Source organism: Macadamia integrifolia, chromosome 5 (assembly GCF_013358625.1).
Source record: "Macadamia integrifolia cultivar HAES 741 chromosome 5, SCU_Mint_v3, whole genome shotgun sequence".
Taxonomy (NCBI): Eukaryota; Viridiplantae; Streptophyta; class Magnoliopsida; order Proteales; family Proteaceae; genus Macadamia; species Macadamia integrifolia.
The window spans coordinates 9,327,715-9,345,116 of NC_056561.1; the positions used below are offsets into that span (position 1 = coordinate 9,327,715).

General features: G+C 35.7%; 2 protein-coding genes across 3 annotated transcripts in view; one reads left to right on the plus strand and one right to left on the minus strand.

Moving 5' to 3' along the window:
- Positions 1-3,064: 3,064 nt before the first annotated feature.
- On the minus strand, positions 3,065-6,872 carry LOC122080189 (protein C2-DOMAIN ABA-RELATED 4-like). The gene is made up of 3 exons (XM_042647105.1): positions 6,424-6,872; positions 4,479-4,574; positions 3,065-3,513 (listed from the first exon to the last, which is right to left on the minus strand). Exons 1-3 carry the CDS (start codon positions 6,598-6,600, stop codon positions 3,199-3,201), a joined length of 588 nt encoding a protein of 195 aa, XP_042503039.1. The 5' UTR covers positions 6,601-6,872; the 3' UTR covers positions 3,065-3,198.
- A 2,111-nt stretch (positions 6,873-8,983) lies between these two features.
- LOC122080258 (protein PTST, chloroplastic) overlaps positions 8,984-17,402 on the plus strand; it is a 15,478-nt gene continuing 7,059 nt past the window's right edge. Inside the window, exons 1-5 of one of the 2 annotated variants that reach the window (XR_006140654.1) lie at positions 8,984-9,313; positions 12,145-12,188; positions 12,727-13,036; positions 13,740-13,829; positions 14,684-14,752. Coding sequence is in view for 1 of the 2 variants with exons in the window: in XM_042647206.1 (XP_042503140.1) it covers positions 9,083-9,313; positions 12,145-12,188; positions 12,727-13,036; positions 13,740-13,829; positions 14,684-14,752 (744 nt within the window). In the remaining variant the exon portion in view is untranslated. The remainder of the gene's footprint in view (positions 9,314-12,144; positions 12,189-12,726; positions 13,037-13,739; positions 13,830-14,683; positions 14,753-17,402) is intronic. The other variant, XM_042647206.1, reaches the window with a different exon arrangement.

Genomic DNA, 17,402 nt, shown 5'->3' on the forward strand with positions numbered 1-17,402 from the left:
AAGCACCAAAAGGGAGAAAAGAATGGAAATTCCAACTCCAAAATCCAAGGCTACTCAAAGTGGTTTTAGTGCCTAGCACATTGATGGCAGCATCGGCTAATAGAAGTTTGCTCCTGGAGGTCTGAGGATCGACTCCAGTCACATGTGAGTGTGAGTGGGTGTGTGTTCTCCCCTCCCCCTCCCCTTAGGAGTAGGTTGGTCATTGACCATGCACTGGCCAGTAGGGGGCATTAATTATAGGATAGGTTTAATTAAAAAAAAAAAAAAAAAAACATATATAACTTCTTGCTACCCAGATTCAAAATATAATGTAGTCCAGGATTATTCTCAAAAAATAGCAGAATTTCTGCATTCATGAAAAAACTGGAATACGTTTTTAATCAAGGTTCATCAAGATACTCTTGATAAGATTCTCTAATTTATCTTTTGGTGATGTAATTTATTTCTTTCGAGATTATGTTGTTTAACAACCAAACGTCAAGTGTTCTAGAATATAAAGCTATCGGGTGAGAAGGGGGGGTGGAGGAAGAAGGGAGGGGGAAATGATTTTAAGATGACAACGGATGTTTATAAAACATTTAGTCTACTGGAAGAGGTTGATAACACCCTCCCCAGTTGCGTGAAAGCCGCGTTCAAGATATTCCCCTTCATTATGGATTCAGGAAAACTCAGGCTGTAACAAAATTATACTAACCCACTAATGTAATCGGAAAAAAAAAAAAAAAAAAAAAACTGAATTTCAAACATGGCCTATGAAATCCAACGGAACGAAGTGCATAACCGGGCTTTTAAGCCTTGCAATAGATTCATCCAAATGTGAAGCTTTGATTTCTTTCATATATTGTATGTATATCAGATGGCTGAGAGGCATCTGTTTGTTGATTTCCAGTGCATGAAACCTTCAAAGGTAAAACTTTTTGTTTTGGGGGAGGGGGTGGGGAGGTAGACTGGCCCATGTTTAGTTGGATTTTCAAAGTAGGCCCATCTTGGCCCAAGATCAAGAATTGCCCATTGATAGGCCTCACATAGGATATGAGAAACACTTTACCTATGATATGTATAATAATTGTAGACATTAATATTTTCTTTCAAAATTGTACATTTTGGTGTCCTTACGATATAGTAACTATGAAATTAATGTTTTAGGGAGAAAAGAATTCTTGCACCAATGGTATTGCTCTGTGACTGTCTCAATGAGTTATGGTGATGCAGGAGATTTGTTACACCAAATGCCGGAGACATCTTGTAAGTTCTATAGCAGATCTTTGCGAAAGAATTTTAGAACGTAAAGATAGGTAGATAATGCTGAGATTGTGAAGTGGATAATGTGGAGAATTAAGGCTGGTGACTATGAGACTTCTCTCGAATTTTATTTTATCTACTTTTGTTCTTTTTTTTTTTTTTTTTATATTGACTTTGATAAACGTACATTATCTAGATAGATCACATATCAAATTTGGTCGATCTTCTATAGAACTGTCTAATCAAATTATCCTAAGATTGACCTATTACTGAATAATAATAATAATAATAATAATAATAATAATGCCCCAAATGGTTTTTAATAGCCAAGTAAAAACTATGAATGTGATTTGAACCCTAAAACTTCCAAGTACATAAACAACTCAAATGACCTGGCTAAGCATAATTTATGTAACAATAGTTTTTTAAGAGATGGCCTACCCACAGACCAGGCTATGCTGGCCTAGTGCCTTCTGTAAGGCTCACTACCTCATACACCTTAGGTTGCCATCCCAAATAGTGAAAACTTCCAAGTTAAATTATGTAAGCTTTGTAGAATTTATTAGGGTCCTATACCCATTTACAGGTCTGGTAACTTTAAATCGGAGAGAAATTGTAACTTAACTTTTAATTATGAGGCTCGATTAAAGGAAATTTGCTTTTACCCCTCCTTTCTACGCATGCCAAAAGATGGAGGATTTATATAATAATCCGTCTGACACTAAAGGTATAGATGGATTCTTTTCTTTATCCCTTTCTATTGTTTCCATTTAAAAGGGATGGAAGGAAAAATATTTCTGTAAAATATGAGGAAAAGAAATTATGTATGTAATACAAGAAAATTTTACAATGAAACAAGAAGGGCAAAGAAAAAGTCTTCTTAGTACCTCAAAAAATGTTAAAAAATCTTTGGTAATTAACAGATGGGAGAGGTTTTTCATTATGCTAATGTGATGAAGAAATTTTACATCACACCAATGGTAGTGTAAAGAATTAAATCATTCTTGTGGACCTAAATGAGAGAGAGTAAATGTGGGCTCCAAACAGCAAATATTTTACCTAGCTATATCCCAATCAATCTCAAATATTTAGAGAAATTCACATCTTTAATGAGATGTTACAAATAATTTGTGAAAAAATCATTCCGAAAAATCATTTTCTTAATATTTATAAATAATTAAAGAAACTAATAAGTCACCTCGAAATTTTCATATCTTTTATAGAATGACAACAAAAATTATCTTTAAGAGAAAAAAAAAAGGCCAAATGTTTTGGTCCCAATCCCAACTTTTTGCCCACCCTTCCCTCTCTCTTTTTGAACATTCATGTTTTTAATTTGTAAGTCAGATTAAACTCAATTTTAATGTTACAATATATTCCATAATCGAATTATGCTAAGCTTGTTAGTTAATAATAAATTCGAATCACCTTCCGTTTCAAGAATCTAAAGAAATATACAAGGTGTGTAGAAAGTAGGAGGGAGAAAACATTATAATTTTTTTTTTCTGGTGGAAGTAAACTATTATAAATGCTAAACTCAAAATATAGAATATATGGAGCTATAGGAACTCAAATTAAGGTTCTAATTGAAGATTATATACATTATATTGATTTTTATATATTGAAAATTGATAGTGGGGAAGTTGAAGTTCAGATTCTCTTGATTTCTAAACCTAGTTAGTTTGACATTAATATGCTTTAATTATCTTTCTGTTGATGGCAATGCTGAAGGTGAGTATAGAATTAAATTTGTGTCTTGCCAATTTAGGTTTTCTTATTTCATTTATTCTTTCTTTAGTAGATTCTTTGTGGGCTTTAAGGGAAAAAAAAAAAGGGTATAAGAAGCCCCAAGAAAATACAAACCCTATCTATGAGACGTTTCACATCGGTAACTAAAGCCCCAAACGAAACCAGTGGAAGTGATGAACACAAACAGCTAGAAGCAGACATTAATCATTATATGGACTCACTATCTGGACTATATAAACCCTTTGTGCCAGGGAGATCAATCCACTGAAGTTGGATTTCCACCTCACCACGTTCCACATTTCTTAATCTGAGAATCATATCTTGAATGACTTTCCCATTTTCCCAGACGACGCAGCTCTCTTCAGCCAAGCAGTTTTGCCTGCATGGTTGTGTTCTTGTGATTGTAGTACCATTTGGGTATACATCTAAGTTCATCTTTAGTGCATCAACAAAGGGATTGATGTCAAATTCTGCATCTCCCATTTTGTCATCTTTGCTGAATGTGTCATGGTCATAGACCGTCTGCAACCACAGGAGACTAGCAAATGAGCACAAGAAGGGAAAGCCATGCAGAAGAGATCAAGTTTGATCCGGCGAGCTGGAGTCTGATAGGGCTTGGGTTGCACTTTTCAGCTTATGGGTTGAGCCAGGGTTGAGATTTCCAAGTCTGGGAACTGATCTTGATCGAACTGCTTGTATATATTAAGATATAAATATACAATTATACATAATAATATCATACGTAAGGTGAAATATAAGGCTATTATTGTCTTGCCGAGACCTAAGATGACAAAAATAAGGGCTAGCATGGTAAATCAAAATAAACCTAGCTCAGCTTGACTCAATTTGGGTCAATTAGGGTAGGTTGGGCTGAGTTTAGCCTGATGGCCCAGGCTGCTATATCTCAACCCAACCTTGGGTTGACTTGGGCTGGGCCTCGGTTTGAATAAAGGAAATCTAGGGCTGGCCTGGCTGGGCTGAGTCAGTTGAATTGCTTAATTTGTCTTGAGGAATATTTTGAAGAACTCAGTTTCCCTTCACCCATGGCGAACAAGAATCTCATCATCATGAGTCATTACGGTGGTGGGATAACATCATTATGAGGTAAGGGGTAATTTTGACTTCGTCTAATAAATAGCAGAATAATAATAACACTAGATGGGTCTTCACTTAAGTGAAGAAAAACTCTCTCCTATTTAATTTTAAATTTTGACATCAACTTCAAAAATCTGAAAACTAGAAGAAGAATTTAAATCAAATGGTGCGGAGGATCCATCATCACAACCTGCAAAATGGGTTGCAGGTTAAGAAGAATAAACACTTATGGTGTCAAAGATCCAGATGGAAATGGTATTAGATCCTCACGAACCACTTAAAACCAATTGTACTTAAAGAGCAACGTGTGTGGTCATAAGAAGAGTTCAGAAAACCAAACTCTTCACTTACAGCCTATATTTGAGGCAGAAAGGAAGAAAGAAAATACTTACAAGCTTGATTGGAAGAAGGGGTTCTTGAACAGAGAGAGTTAATTCTTCATTCCACTCAGGGTTTGTATTCTTTTTCATCACACGTGTCTTTAGTCTCTGCAACAATTGTCTAATTTTACACATCAGAAAGAAATGCAAATACCAAGATAGAAACCACAAGCTTAAAGCAAGAACAGGAAACTGATTTAGCAGTTTAAATTTACTAGCAAACCCCATCATCATGTCACTAAAAGATGAAATCAAACTCAAAGTTCAACTCCAATAAAAAAACTTCAAGCATGAGGATCTAAAAGAAAAGGGAAGATCTTATTGTAATCAAAGTGGTGGTTACGAAGTTATTTTGTTTTTATAAATTTATTTTACAATGAAGATAAATCCTGTTATTTCACATTAATATTGTATTAAATGTTACATTAAATAAATTTCAAATTTGAAAACCCTTCTTTATCCATGCATTAAATAAATTTTGAAAATAGGACAAGTAGCAAGTAAAAGAAGGTTACAATTTTTTTTTTTAAATTGCCCAATGGAACTTTTAACTATAGCCATAAGAAAGAGAGGGAAGTATAGATGGTGGGAAAGAGGTGCCTTACAACACAAGGTGAAGATAAGAGAGTCAAACCCATAGACTCACGAGAACCTACATTCTATTGACAAGACACCAAGCAACTTGGCAAGCAGTTACCTTCAGTTATAAGATCTTAGTTCATCACTTTGTTGACAAGAAACTACACACAGACGAAGTTGGGGGGGGGGGGAGATGAGAAAAGTTTATATTTCTTGATATCATGTCTTCCCTCATGGCCACTTCTCATATATTCATTTTCAGTCTACTCTAACTCTTTTAGCTCCTTCAATATAAATCAAACCACCCTTCTATACTAGAATATTCAAAAGTCTTCATTGCACATTCCTATACTACCTTAGGCTTTCTCACAACTTATCATGTATCAAAAATACTCCTAAATTAAAGGAAATATCACCTGCCACGCTAGCTAATAGTCAGGAAAATTGGTAGAACTGAATGAGGAATGAAATCTCTCCAAGATCACAATATGGGTGTTTGTCCAACGTATTCTTATCTAGTAGTGGCATACAACGTATTCTTCTATGATGGTGATTGCAAAAACACTGTGAGATAGAGAGAGGGTACTTTTGATTTCTTAGGGGAGAGAGATACATAACTATGCATCTCACTGAATCAGGGGACCATCTCCAAAGTCCAAACTTAATACCTCCTTCTCATAACCACAACCCATCAAGGTGGTTTGCGTGGCGGTTTTCACAATCCCCTCTTAACCACAAAAGTTGGTTAATGTTGATTTGCTTTCATGAATCTTTTAGATTTCATGTATAACTTTTAGAAGAGGTTCCTGAAAGGCACAAAGCATGGCCCTATGCCAGCACAAGTGTCAATGGGAACTCATGAGAAATCATCAGTAAGAGTGGGATTTTTACCTTTCATAAGAGAAGGAGCAGTCATTTCCCCGCCCCGGTGCTGGGTGCAGGGGCAAAGCTGCCTTTCGGGCTTCTTTTTCCCCATTACTTTTTTTTTTCTCTTTTTTCCCTTCCTCTCCTTATGACTGCAGTTCGAAGTTAATTATCAACAAAATTATAAAAAAAAGCATACCAAGTAGGGATTGAGGAGGGTCATAATGCACACAGCCTTGTTAACAAAACTATCATTCAATAAATAGATGAAACAAACTATATAATGTTGAAGAAGAAATTATTAAAAAAAGAAAAAAATATTCGATGCAGCTTGACAAAAGCATGAAGATTGTTCAAAATCGAGATCATCAATTCCAAGTTCCAACAGCAATGACAATCAACCAGAGATAAAACCATAGATCAAAACCCAGATAAACTCATATGTGAAAGAAGAAAATATGAAAACCCATATCAGATGACAGATATGAAAACAGAAACACAGAGGCTTTCAAACCTGTTTGCCCATCTTGACAACTACGTAAGGATCGCTGCTGAGGACATCGCGGACGGCCAGGTTGATGCCGCGCTTGACACGAATTCTAAGAAGACCCAACAGATTATCCATCAAATTATGTCTTGCAGAGGAAGGATGACAACATAGGCTGAGACTACTCCGTATACTTTTGTACATGTCTCTTCGTCTTCTTTCTTTATATAGATAGATATATTTTTCCTTTCCCTCTCCCGGATCTCCCTCTTTCGTCAACTAATAGTAAATATTAGTTAATAATTGACTGGATTTTTATTAATATTAAAGCATTTTGATCATTTCAGGCCCCGAAGGGTCTGTATTTTTTGGGATCCTCTTGCTTGCTTACTTGCTTCTTGGTGGGACTACTGGGAGGCTTCAGCTCCTGAAACCAGTAGTCCCTCGTTTTGATTTATTATTTCTGCCATTTTTATTGTTGAAAAACCAAAGTTCTGTTTGGGAATTTTCGGTGAAACCCCCTAGGGGTTCTCTATCATTCTATGGCTGTCATTGCTTCTATTGCTCTTATTTTTAGGTTTCAGTTTTGGTTTGGAAACCTGGGTTATGGAGGTTTTCAAGGAGCGAAACCTGCATCTGGATTAGCCACGTGGCATGTGGGTTTTGGTGCAGTTTATCCACGCTTAACCTTTTTTTGAGTGTTTTTCAAAATCTCCAAGGTGAGAGGACAATCACAGAAAACCGAGCTTTCTTCTTCTCTTACGCAACTGGAACTGGGTGCCTTTTAAATCACGACCCAATTCTAGGTTCCTTTAACTCAACCCAAGCCTAGCTCAGCTGAAGTCTTGATTGATCCTAGTTGCCCCCATTTTTGTCATGTTAGGGCTAGGCTAAGTTGGGCTAGCCTTGTTCTTTCATTAAATGTGTGATAAACGTTTCATTAAATGTGTGATAAACGTATATAGAATGCCATGACTAACCACTACTTTTTTAATCTATTTAGTATGCAAAATCAGTTCAATAGCATATTGTTTCTAGTAGGTTCAAAATCAAATCAAAATCATTTAAATCGATTAATTATTTTTTAGAGGAAATTTCACTTCCCCTTTCCTAAATCTTTCATTTATTACAGTCAAATCCCCTATAAAGTTTATAATTACAAACGTACCCTATAGTGTTAACACTGTTAAAATCAGATGTTAAATGTCTTTTTTACCCCCTTCCCCTTTGTCTAAATATTACTCCCACCAACCTAAATAAGTCAGGTTACTTGGAGGGATAATCAGCCCAGCGGTGTTCAGTGTTCCCTCTTTCTTCTCTGACTTCGATCATCTTAGCCAATTGAAGGAGAGAGGTGTTGGCTTATGAAGCTAAGACTATCGATGCCCCTCTCCTTCTTCATCCCAATCGCAGAACAGAGATGTAAAAATGGAATGCACAAAATCAATCGATTACATTTTTCAATTGGAATGCACAGAATCAGCTGATAACATTTTCAATGACCCACCGAAAATTCAACTATGAAAAAAAAAACAATTATATATCAACACAGAAGCATGAAGGAGCAGTAATGCAAATGGGAGCCCTACTTAAGAAGATGAAGGAGCATACATTGACATGAAATCCATTTCGCCCAAATCATTGGATTGTAAGAAGAGATGTAAGGAAAAAGATAAGAAGAGGTTGATTTCACTTACCAGCCTCGGAGTAATGATCTTCAGGACTCCAACCCAATCGCAAAAATAGGGGAGTAAAATATCTTCAAGGCTTCAACCCAATCGCAGAACAAAGAGGTACAATTTGAAACCCAAAAGCGAGTTCAAAGATGGGAGTAATCGATCTTCAAGACTTCAACAATGGCGACGCGGAATCGATCACCAAAATCCTAACTCTCTCCAATTTCAGATTTCAGAATCATAAAATCGCAAATTCAAAAACCCTAACTCTCCCAATCAGTTAATGATTTCTCAAGAAAGAAGTTGAGAATAAGGGTTGAGGGCAAATAGGTCATCTCCATTGGATCAAGGGTATTTTGGGGTTTAAAGCAATTTTGTAATACATGATTACTCACTTAACGGTTTCTCACTCACGGTCAGGGTACGGTTAATTGACTCTACAACTTATGAGGAAAAATAGTTACAAACTTTACAAAGGAGGGTTGTGTAATAGATGAAACATTTAGGGAAGGGAATGAAATTTCATCTATTTTTTAAAAACATAATTTGAATCTATTAATAAATGATTTAACAATTAGCAATTACCTTCCGAATTAATAGAATCATATGAAAATCCATTGTCATGTTTGTGTGGGTTAGAGATTTGCCATTTTCTCAATTTGGTTATTCGCGAGGTTGAGAGACGAGTCAAATCTTGATGAATTGAATATAATCGAGTCAGATTCGGATGTCTACTTGGTCCAATAATTATTTTGATGAAAAAGACGATTTAGAAAAGTGAATTTATCTATAACCGTTGGATTTATAAAGAAACATGTGTCGTGCACAGATGAGGCATTGGACAATAATTGATGAATAAAGAATTGGAGAAGAGAGAGACGATCCAAATCCACCAGTGGGTCTCTATCGTATCCATTTTCCAAGTCCATACGAATCTGTCGCGTTGTTTTTTTCAAGATGCGGTTAGAATCAGACCTAGTTTCACTATCAGAACATTTGCCGCTTTTTATATGACACGTGGACAAATATTGGCCGATACTGGGAATGATCCTCCTGCGAGTCGTTGGAGTCCGTTTCTCTGGCGCATAAGGAAACGATCTCGCACACATAGACACACAGAGTCTACTTCGCTCGCTGTCTTCCTCTCCCATAAGCACACAGTCGCATTGAGTGTTTTGCTGCTTCAAGCCTTCAACCAGGTGCGATCACGGCTCTTTTGGACAATACGCTTTCCTCTTCCTGTAAGTAGAAGAGCCTCTCTCTAGCATATTCGATTTAATGTTGTTCTGATTCATGGCTGACAAAATCGATTAAGATCCTGTTAATCCTAAAGGATTGCAATGTGTTTGAACAAATGTCCGTTCCTGCTATTGTAATTTGGGGGAAAACAAATGATTTACAGTTTTAAGGGAAAAAAAAAAAAATTGCAACAGAGATGAATGGAAGGAGATCAATCGGAATAATCTTTCTTTGATTTTATGTGATCTTTGTTATTCTCCTCATATTTTCCCTGGAAATAGTCTGTTTGGGGAACATGCTATGATTATTGGCTAGTATCCTGTAAGTTTGATGTTGGAACTTGACCCATGCTTCTTTCATACTGAAAGAATGGTAAATCATTGCTCATTTCTAATCAAGTAAGGAGTAAAAAAAATGGGGGAGGGAGGGGACTAAAGTTGAGTCCAAGTCATTGCTAAATGCTAATTGAACAGGACTAATTTGTTCATTCTTTATTTTATCTTTTATAGCTTTACCACTCATCCATCGCAACATCCTCATTTCTGCCCCATTTAGTTTGTTAAATTATTTTTTTTTTCTTTACTGCCCAACATATAGCTTCATACATCATTGTTGGTCGTATAACAGTTCTATTAAATTTTCCTTCGAGTTCTAAAGGGATACATCTATCACAAAACACATCGGATGCACCTTATTCCAATTCTTTGTATAACATCATCCTCTATTTCTCCTTTTTTATTCATAAGTGAATGTAGGTTTCTAAAATTATCATCTGTGGTAATTCCCTAAGATCAGTTTTCACGACTCTCTCTATCCTATGGTTATTAAAGTTACAAATCTTGTAATATGCTTTTGTTCTACTTTGTTAAGACCTTTTGATTCCAATGTTGATCTCTATAAATCTAACTTTGCATTTATCCCAGCATTTGCTTCATCTAAACATAATATTTATGAAACGTGAATACCCCAAACATAATATTTCAAACATGAGGTACGCTAGACAAAGTTTCTTTAAATGTTCGGTGACCTAGATATAATTTATCCTATTATCAATTGCATTCATATATATGTTTCTCCATGTGGACATACCAATACATAAGTAGAAGAATAGATAACGGTATTATGTTTTTTATCCCCTAAAGCAGGGTATAGTAAAAACCATTAAACTCCAAATTCTTTTCAAGTTGTGTGCTTCATCATTTTAATAAAAAAGTTGTGACCAACAGAATAATGCTTCATGTTACAACTGTCAAGTGGTAAATAATATGATATGGATATGAAAACCAACATTTTCTGCATTCATCCTTCCACAATGGAAGGCATAACATTATTTGACTGATTCACTTGGAAAAATTCAAGATGGACGTTGGTTGGGCTTATCCAACTTATCATTTGCACCCTTTATTATTTAGATTGCTGGACTGCAAATATGTGCTGTAAGAAATCAATATTTTTGTAATTAGAGTTGTAAAAGCGTACTGTAATTCATGATTTTTCCTGCATACCTCCGAATTTCTCAAGAAAGCTTCTCCATTGCTCAAAGATGATCTGATTACTGTAAAAATATATTTTCTTATAAAAAATTGTTGTAAATTTATTGTTAATTCTGTGTTAGCTTTCTATTGTGATCAAGTTCTACTTCTGATTGAAATAGTCCATATTGGAACAAATAGCAACCCCTATTTACAGTAATTGCCCGAGTATGCTCTCCAGCTTTTAAATGATGGAAGTTTGAAAAAAATTAGTTGGTTATCCAGCATTGCTTTTACATTTCTGTAGGTTCAACACTGTACAATAATTTCATAGGACACTTTGGTTATTTGTTGAAATCGAAGAAGTGGTTAGTGTTTTCATCCAACAAGAAGCAATTTGTCAATTTTGTTCAATCTGATTCTCATGTTATATATTTATAAATTGAATATCCTAAAAGTTTCAAAATGCACATAAAGGACGCCAACATTCTGATACATCATACAATATTCTTCTATTGATCCATTTTGATTAGAATAGGAAGTTAATTCAGAAGTGCAGGTCACAAGTCTAGTAATATATGCTCGTGAAAATTTTTATTTCTCTGTTACCTGCAACAAAAACAGCAAGAACCAGCTGATCTCATCTTTGCTACTAATACCGAATGAATAAAAAATGGATGATTCCTCATTGGATATATGTCAAAACCTCATGTTTCCATTTTTCTGTGATTTTCTTCTATAACCTCAACCCCACCCCAACCCCCCCCCCCTTTCCTTTTATGTTAAATTGTACTCTTTTCCAGAAGTTAAAATTCTATAAATAAAGATATAAGGTGAAATGGATCATAAGTTACAGATGAGTGCAAAATGTTCTTTGATTGTTGGGTTTCTCTTCATTTATTTGGGGTTTATTTTACTTTGTGATTTAATTAGCTTACAGGGAAATGCCTGAAACAGCAACTGGTTGTGAAATCTCTCCGCTGCTAAATTTCTTATTATGTGTTTGATCAGAGATAAATCAAATAATTTTTTTTTGGCTTTCCATGATCGTTAAGTTGAGTGTTCCTTTTCTATTCTTAGCAGGAAGCCATTGCATCCAAAAATGTATAAAATAATCTTCACCTAGCTGTTCTTTGTTAGAAAATATATGAACAAATCATTGCTCCCTCTTAGTTATTCTGCTATCCTGCCACTGGGAAATCCATCGTTTTGTTATTTTATAATCCTGATTCCACTTTGAGTGTATTTTGAAGGTTGTGTTTGTATTTTTTCCTCATAATTGCATTGGAAGAAATTTGTGATGCTTCTTCATATATAATGACTCACTTTGCAATCGCTCTCTTATACTTCTCTTTTTGTAGAAAGGAGTTTTCATCATGGAATGTCAAATGACAAGTTTTCTAAGGTAAATTTCCTTTAAATCTATATCTTCATACATCTTTGAACAACCCTTGTTACCACTATGGATTCTAACCTTATAAACTATATATTTGATCATTAAGTATTAATTAGTTGTCTGGTGTTAACTCTAATTTGATTCTTGGCTTCTAAGGTAGGCTCAAATTCCTGTAGCTTAGAGCCCATGCATGATATTCTTGCCATAACTCATTATCCAAGATCCTTACAAGAAAAAAAAAAAAACTCATTATCCAAGATTATATACATCCCCTCAGGTTAAATGGATCAAAATCTAGTAGTTCTTTGTCCTTGGATGTCAATTTCAAATGGAAGAAATATATTGGTTCTCACTGCAAACATCAGAACACCATTGTCTTTAAATAGAAAATTATAAAATCTTTGTTTTCATATGGGTGTATTTTTCTCAAGCATAAACAAAAGGATGGTGTAATTGGAGGCTTTCAATATTATTCGCCTTAAAGTTTTTGGTTGGGTACTTCTTGTTATTTCTCAATTAATCTCAATTGTTTTTATGATATTGACAGGGGTTGTCCTGAGAAGCACAACTTATGGTTTTCTTGGTGTTCAAGAAAGTTGGAGCAGGAAAATAACCAGAGAATTTCATGTAATGTGGCTCTTTGTAATTTAAGGATAGGCTCCCAACATTTAAAATTTCTACGTCATGCTTTTGTAAGGAGATTTCCAATGCAACAGTCATCTTGGAGAACATTTTCCATGCCTGTTAGTTTGGAGAAGGAATCTTCGTTATCGACCGAAGACCCAAATGACAGTGATGAAGTTCCTGACAAAGGCTCATCTGAGGAGCTTCTTTCTAAGCCATTGGACAGTGATAAGGTAAACTTTCGGTCTGGTGTTCTGAAGTTTCTCTTATTCATGATGATAGAATAAAATTTTAGGTTTCACTTATGATTCTTGGGAAGGGCTCTGTGGTAAGAGTAATGAGGTATAGTTATTATATACAGCTACACTGACTATATTGAAATGAAAATATGTATTTTGATGCTCAGCAATCAGGATTTTCAAATTTACCTCTGTTCTTTCAGAAAATGAAAGCAGTCCTTGGAGTGCTTGTCATATACTCGAGTTTAAACTGACAGTGGATTTATGGATCTGCATGGTAGCTGCAGCTATGATTGATGTGGTACTACATCTATATTAGCTGCTACCCATGGGAAAAAGCATACTCCTACTTACAGAAAAGCATCCCATCACGCCCCATTCAAAGAACACATGCTCTAGTCATCAATACATTACTATAAGGAAACCTTAATGTCATATTTTCTAATTTTTGGGCTGTATATTATATTTTCATAGCAATAATACTTATGTAATTGTATCTACCAGTTGTCTTTCTGATGCATATTTCATTCCTAATGACTAGCATCTGATTAGAAATCTTCTGCATTCCATGCAAATGTGTTGGCTTATCTGATTTCCTGTGTTTAGTATATCTAATTTCTGTGCCCTAGATAAGCAACTTTTCACTGGATAAGAAATGCATTTTCTGATGATACTATATTCCATCATTCCTTGACAGTTGAAGTCACTTCTGGCTGATTCTGAAAGAAAAAAACTTACTAGAAAGCTAAGTGAAGCTAATCAACACAACCGATTTCTCAAACGACAGGTTTGTACAGATTTGTTACTAGGTAATGTCTTTTGTGGATATACTCTATCTCTATCTTATAATGTAATGCATCTCAATAATTCACTTTCCTAATTTTCCTTACAGACCTGCTCGATGTGTTACCCATTGTATTACAAACATCTAAATTTACATGGTTGATTGTGACTGGAAACAAACCATGATATGGACCGAACTTCATGTTCATCCATTCTATTGTGAACATCTAAATTTATTTTGTTTGATTATGCATGGAAAATGACCCACTTATCAGTGTAGCAAGCGTGTGATCAATATTTGTTGGAAGGCTGCCTATGTAACATTTGATTGTGGTACATATCTTGGTTTATAATTGTAACAATCTCTTCATCTCTTAGTGCCTGGTTTGGCAGCTTCTGTAGCTTCTGCTTCTCAGATTTTACAATCCAGATTCTGGTGAAAATGGGGGTTAACAAGGGGCACATAAAAAACCGTTACATGGAATCATTTGTGCCAGAAACTGCAGAAGTGGCCCCTCCCCTGCATCTGTAGATTATGGCACTTATGCCACTGAGGATTCCAAAGGAATAATAATATTGGGCTCTTTTTTTTAACCCATAATGTGGATTCTGAATATCGCAGAAGCACCAGAATCCCATCAAGCATGCATGCACAGAATCTAAGTGTAAGAAGCTCCCTGAAATATTCCCAAAGTATTTCCAGATTTGTAATGAATGCATATTACATGAAAGAGTTCTTTGAATCTTGGAATTCAACCACACAAACTTTTTTTGTAACATTTGAAAGAATATTAGCCCACGAGTTTCTGCTAGGTGTTTCTCTTATTGATCAGTTATGCTGATCTTTCTACATTACAGTTGCAAGTAAAGGAAGATGCACTGGTTAACTTCAAAAGTGAACTTGCTGACATGGAACTTGAAGTTCAGGTAACCATCTTTCTTAATTCCATTATTATCTGCATGTATTAGTATTATCCATAGCATTGCAGCATTCCTCTCCCCATATGGTTCTTGACAAAAGCCTCCCCTGTGATATTTTCCTTTGCTTGAAAGCTGGCTCCAACAAAGGTTTTAATTCTCAGTATTGGAAAGCGGTCAGACTGCACCAATCCCAATCAAAATAGGCTCATCCACCTGATCCAATCCTGGCTGGTATCGGCCAATTGATTGACTATTGCGGGGGCATCTGCTAGATCTCCCTCAGCTGATCTACCTAATAATTTTGGCTTTAACTAATACTTGAAATCTATTTTAACTTTCCTTTCATAAATTCTGGTAAACAATGCTGTGTGTCAGATCTTAGATCTTTGTTCAACAGATATTAAATTTCATATCCCTCTTCTATGAAAAAAAAATGCATATGGCTCTGTCTACTTCCAAGTAATGGGAAATGGGGTCAGCTTTAAAAATAAAAGGGAAAACTTTGTTATCATGACTGTAACTAACTTAAAATCTTAGTAAATATGGTGACTAACCTTTTTATGTGGATTATTTGTTTTCCTATTCAAGTCCTAGGAACTTGGTCGAAAAGTAAAGTAAAATTTCATTACCATTTGGAGAATTTCTGAATTAGTTACACTCTTTGTTGGTAAGGATTGGTAAATCTTCCACTTTATTTTTCTTCTAATTTAATTTCCCTTTCTTTTCCTCCACTTCCAACCGGACAGAGTCTAAATGTGAAAGGCATCAACCTATAATACTCAAGTGGGTGATAATAAGGAAGAGCGGTGGGCACTTGAGCAGGATTGTGCAAACCCATCTGAGCCCAAAAAAAATCCAAAGAGAGCCCCAGCCTTTCATATGTATACGTATATGGACATACATAACAAAAATGTGTTATACAATGACACCAAGTTTTACTATAGATCCTACACATGCCAATGGTGGTAAAGATGATTAGTTTGGATTTATTATTTTGTGATGAAGTAATGAAGCTATTTTTGTTTAAGGGTTTATGTGGATGATGCTATTCATACCAATGTAAATGGGCCTCTTTTAATGCAATAGTCTTAAACTGTTATATTAAAATTGAGAAACCCGCCTGAGCTAACCAAACCTAGGAAACCTGAGCCTGTTAACAAAAATAATTTGTCACCCCTTGCTATATGACTAAAATGGGTAGGTCCATGCCCTAGAGGATCCTAAATCTTTTTTTCTTTTGTGGGTAAAACTTGAGTCCCAAACAAACAGGGAAAGTGCCTCAAAAGTCAAAAGTGAGCTCAAAGAGGCAAAGAATTACATACATGCCACTAAAGTCTATTACAATGAAATTGCATTCTAGTAATTTAATGGAATTTTAAAGACAATTTTTCTTGTTTCAGGTTGATGTTTACCTGTGAAATGGGTATCAGCTCCTTTATCACAAGGGCCCACCCACATCCGTCAAATGCATGATGCACCACATGGCAAGTAGTGACAAAATTTCCATGTCACAAACAGTGGTGAAACCTAGATTTTTCCCACTTTTGAGTGGCTCAGTCTCAACAATGCCAAACCTAGGGTTGTGTTGGTCTAGGAGTGGACTTGACTTCCTATACTTACCCCCAGGCCACCCAATGCCCACCCCTAGTAAGGAGTTTGATTAACTGACTCCACACCTTGGTACAAGTGGACGGTGCAGAAAAATCTGGTTAATTGACTACAAACTGATTGAATAAATAGACAATGGGATATAATTGGAGTCAGATGGTTAATAGTTAGAATTTTGCACAAGGTAAGCTGTTCATGTGTTGAACTGAACTTTGATTGGAACTGCCTTCACCCAAAGGGATTTATGAGGAAATTCATGTCTTTTGAAGTCCAGAAGTGTGAAGACTGGTGTTTTCACAGACCAAAGAATGGACCTTTTTAATATCCAAATTTCCTGTAATGTTACCCTTCACTCCATCCAATATAAGCGGCAGATTAATGCACTAATTCACTTTCCAGTTAAGTTACTTTTGTGAGTGGGTGCCAATTTACTTTATGGTCAACAACCCAGCTGAATCTATTTAACTATTTCTCTAGACAATACATAATGGGTACTATTATCTTCAGTCACGGACACCTCCCTACTAAAAATTGGGGTTACTAGATGACTGTTCTGTCTGTGTATGATTCATGATTTACATACACAGGCCAGATGGCTTTTACATCACTGTGGGATTTTGCACACTGCAAGAAAAGATTTTCAATATATGGCAGCTGCATCGGTGTTAGCAGCCAGAAATGGATCACCTGTTTTGATGCACATTTCAAAAGAACAAGAAGGCCAGCAGAAATCAAGCCATTAAACTGGACTAAGAACGGTCCGATATGTTTAATTTTGAATGTCCAGTGGATTTATTATATGGGCCATGAGATTGGTATTTTTTGATTTACTAGTTGTGATGGGCCAATTCTATTAGCCAAATATGAGGGATTTGAGTCCTATACAATATTCATGTTAGTTTCTATTTTAGTAAGATGTATTCTTTAATTTATAAAGGGGTGCGCTTGGTCCAACAGTAAGTTACGATTGTTGCGACCTGGTGGTCAAGCAATCGAAACAGCCTCTCGACATTTTCGGGGTTAGGCTGCGTAGTTCTCCCCCCCCCCC

What these genes read in the sequence shown, in the direction of transcription:
- LOC122080189 (XM_042647105.1), bottom strand. Translation starts at nt 6,600, where the DNA reads ATGTACAAAAGTATACGGAGTAGTCTCAGCCTATGTTGTCATCCTTCC. An exon ending in TTGTCAAGATGGGCAAACAG is followed by an intron (nt 4,575 to 6,423) that starts GTTTGAAAGCCT and finishes CAATTGTTGCAG; the next exon opens with AGACTAAAGACACGTGTGAT. An exon ending in CCCTTCTTCCAATCAAGCTT is followed by an intron (nt 3,514 to 4,478) that starts GTAAGTATTTTC and finishes CTGTGGTTGCAG; the next exon opens with ACGGTCTATGACCATGACAC.